We start from the raw sequence: 3,752 nt of genomic DNA, 5'->3' as shown, positions 1-3,752 counted from the left end.
TAGATAGATGATAGATAGATAGATAGATGATAGATAGATAGATAGATGATAGATAGATAGATAGATAGATGAATAGATAGATAGATAGATAGATAGATGATAGATAGATGATAGATAGATGATAGATAGATGATAGATAGATAGATGATAGATAACAGCCGGTGGCACGAGAGTGAAGCCAGCCAGAGCCTGCAGGGCTGACCGCACGGTTCAAATCCCGGCCAGTACCCAATGACCGAACCCATGGATGTCTCCTCCTGCCCCCGCTGTCTCTGTGTCTCTGTGTCTCTGTCGGGGACCCGCACCTCCCTCTGCCAACCAGAGAACCAAATGAAGCGGAGGCGGCTCACCCGGCCTGCAGTGCGCGGCCACCGTCCTCAGCAGCTCGTCCACGTCCACGCCGCCGTCCATCCGGCCCCCAGGGGTCCCGCACAGGATGTACAGGTCGGCCTCGGGGTCGCCGTCTCTGAGCAGGGGCCCTGGACGGCAAACGAGAGGCGACATTCGTCAGACACGGCCATTCGCCTCCAGCACCTCCGATGGGCCCTGCCACCCCGACTAGGGACGGTGAGCTCAGGGGTTCGGCCGGAGACGGGGTCTTCCTTTTCAAAGCATGTCTCTCTTCTTTACAAAGTATTATTTAACTTTATTTATTTTTAATTTGAGCAGAGACAGAGCGAAAGAGAGAGAAAAAGGGAAAGCGAGAAAGCAAGCCGCCAGGTCCAAGACTCGAACCGCGGTCGGCCATGTGGGAGTCCAGCGCCCGTAACCACGCCACCTGCCAGCTCTTTTTATTTTACATAACTATTTTATTTAATCTGATGCATCATAATCCTCACTCGTATTTTAACTGAACAGAGAGAAACAGAAAGGCAGAGAGGGACAGTGAGAAGGCAAGCCGCCAGGTCCGGGACTCAAACTGCTGTCAGCCATATGGGCATACAGCCACTTACCACCCCCTTCTGTGTTTTCCTATGCAAAACCGTGTCATGACTTTCTTACGACCTAATACTTTAACTCCGTTTCTGCAAGGACTTTTTTAAAGAGAGGTTTTTGCTATAGGGCATGTGCACTCACCAGACAGAGAGAGAGAGAGAGACAGAGAGACAGAAAGCGAGAAATCACCCCCCAGGGGGGATGGTCACGCCGCAGTCCCTTCTCCTCCATTCTCCTCTCGGGATCTTGGGCACGCACGCACACGCGCCCGGCGTGAGTTTAAGCCACCGAGTCCGGGATGCGAACCGCGGTCAACTACATGGGAGTCCAGCGACACAGCCATGACGCCAACTGCTGGTCCCTTCCATGAACTTTTGAGGTCACATGCACACAGTGACAGCACACACACTCACACAGCTAACACAGCACATTCCACACGCGTGTGCACACACACACACACTCCCCGTATAGAGGACGCAGACACACACAGAATTATACCCGACACGGAGCTGCCTGGCGCTGTCCCTGCTCCGCGGGCTGGAGAGCAGGAGACGGGCTCCGTGTCACCTGAGAGCTCAGACGCTGTCACCTGGAGACGCGGGTATGCGTGGGCCAGCTCGTGGGCCAGGGCGCCCGGGCGGCCTGTGGGAAGCAAACGCAGATGCCATGTGCAGACCCTCAGGGCACGTACCACACGTGACTCGAAGGTGGACCCAGGTCCCAGCAAGACACGCTCTCACGTAACCAGCCAGAGGGGCATTGCTGGGGTCCCACAGCCCGCACAGGGCGAGCGGAAAAATGGGCACGGTCGTAGACTCATGGGGAATTCTCGAGCCCCACTCTGCGGGGCTCTATGCAGGGGTGACCTCCAAAAAAGCTCACGGAGAATGTATATTACGCCAAACGGTGGCATGGATTCCCAGGTGTCTTGCGCCAAAATAAACGCATGCTTTCATTCTGTTTTTCCACGAGCCTTCTGAAGTCCCGCTTGATTTGTCCCTTCTTTTTCCTGCTGTGGGATGTATGTGTGATGTCTGGTGCCACAGCAGCTGTTCTGGCTCATGAGGAGAGTACACGGGAGAGAAAGCACCCCGGGTCTGCGGTCCTACCAATAGAAAAGTTTCTACCTCCTCATCCACTGTCCACAGTATGGAGGCTCTGCACTCCATGGTTATACGTGCAAGGGTGTCGTAACCGGTACAGGGCCGTGGCCACCCCTACGTCCCTAACCAGACACGGCATGGGCCGTGCACAGCTTAGCCCAGGACACAGCTGTCTGAGCCGACTCCCGGGCGGGGCGGGGTCTACACACCTCCCAGGTGGCAGGCAGAGCGGAACCGGGACAGGTCGAAGGCCGTGGCCAGCTGGCGTGCGGTGAGCTCAGTGAGGCCGCGCCTGGCAGGCGGGGACCGCGGCTTGGTCTGCTCACCATGGTGGCCGGACTCCTGGAATGCAGGGGTGGGGCGGGCTGAGCAGGTCCGGGCCTCACAGGGGTGAGGCAGCACCTGCTTTTTCACTTTTTTTTAAGAGCGATTTTTGTGGGACCAGCAGGTGGTGTGGTGGGTAAGGTGCTGGACACTCCCACACGGTCAACCACGGTTCAAGTCCCAGACCTGGCAGCTTGCTTTCTCACTTTACTTCACTGTCTCTTTGTCTCTCTCTGATCAAATTAAAATAAATAAAGTTAAATAAATAATTGTTTAAAAATAAAAAAAGGAGAGAGATTTTTGCTATAGGGCATGTGAGCTCGCCAGACAGACAGAGACAGACAGAGAGACAGAAAGCGAGAAGTCACCCCCCAGGAGAGATGGCCACGCCGCAATCCCTTCTGCTCTCAGAGTTCTGAGCGAGGAACCATTACACCGTGCTGGTCCCGGGAGCTGATTTCGGATTTCTCTGTCTCTCTGTGTCTCTCCAGCAAGCAACATGCCCTACAGCAGAAACCTCAACAAGTCCACGGAAAATGCACAGGAGAAGCGTGCTCCTGAAGACCCTCCAACCCCAGGGACCTGTGTCCTCCTAGAGACCCTCCAACCCCGGGGACCTGTGTCCTCCTAGAGACCCTCCACCCCCGGGGACCTGTGTCCTGGTCCCCGAGCAAACACGGGGCTGGGAGGGCGTTCCCCGGCGTGCCCAACCTGCCACCCCTGTGCGCTCCTCGCCGACACCTGGGGCTGGCGGCCCCCCTCCCGGATGGTGGCCTCGGGGTGTGTGCGGACGTGGCCGGTGCGATGGCCGCTGTGAAGACCGAAGTCACGGAGGGAGCACTCGGCGTCTGACACCAGGTACAGGGCGGCCGAGTCCGTGTTGCGGTAACCTAAGGACGAAGACGGAGGGACCCGTGTGGTTTCCAGCCACGGACACCCACGCACACCGACCCCCGGAGGCAACGAGCTCGCACCACTGAGATGCTAAATTATGGGACCAGCGGATGGCATCATGGCTATGTCGCTGGACTCCCATGTAGCTGACTACAGTTCACATCCCGGACCCGGTGACTTAAACTCACGGGGCGCGTGTGCGTGCGTGCCCAAGATCCCGAGAGGAGAATGGAGGAGAAGGGATTGCGGCGTGGCCGTCCCCCCCGGGGGGTGATTTCTCGCTCTCTGTCTCTCTGTCTCTGTCTCTGCAGCTGAGCACCTGCGCCCTGTGGCAGAAAACAAATAATAAGAACAGCCCTGAAAGTTCTCACCCCGTTCCGTCTTCTCCAGTAGCCCCGCAGCTGTGCAGAGGTCCAGCAGCCTCTCGACTGTCCACACGGACGCGTCCACGGCCCCCGCGATGCCCGCCGCCGTCTGGGGTGGCCTGTCCCTCAG

At 57.2% G+C, this 3,752-nt stretch overlaps 1 protein-coding gene across 1 annotated transcript in view; it reads right to left on the bottom strand.

Moving 5' to 3' along the window:
• The window catches only part of ASMTL (acetylserotonin O-methyltransferase like), a 33,361-nt gene that overhangs the window by 6,235 nt on the left and 23,374 nt on the right, over nt 1-3,752 (bottom strand). Inside the window, 5 exon segments of the mRNA XM_027766708.1 lie at nt 351-479; nt 1,435-1,578; nt 2,249-2,381; nt 3,075-3,253; nt 3,629-3,731. Coding sequence (XP_027622509.1) covers nt 351-479; nt 1,435-1,578; nt 2,249-2,381; nt 3,075-3,253; nt 3,629-3,731 — 688 coding nt within the window.

The sequence above is a fragment of the Tupaia chinensis genome, unplaced genomic scaffold, assembly GCF_000334495.1.
Source record: "Tupaia chinensis unplaced genomic scaffold, TupChi_1.0 Scaffold143644_1, whole genome shotgun sequence".
In the NCBI taxonomy this organism is placed as follows: Eukaryota; Metazoa; Chordata; class Mammalia; order Scandentia; family Tupaiidae; genus Tupaia; species Tupaia belangeri.
The sequence above is the reverse complement of the archived record's forward strand: the minus strand, read 5'-3'. Positions and strand labels throughout refer to the sequence as shown.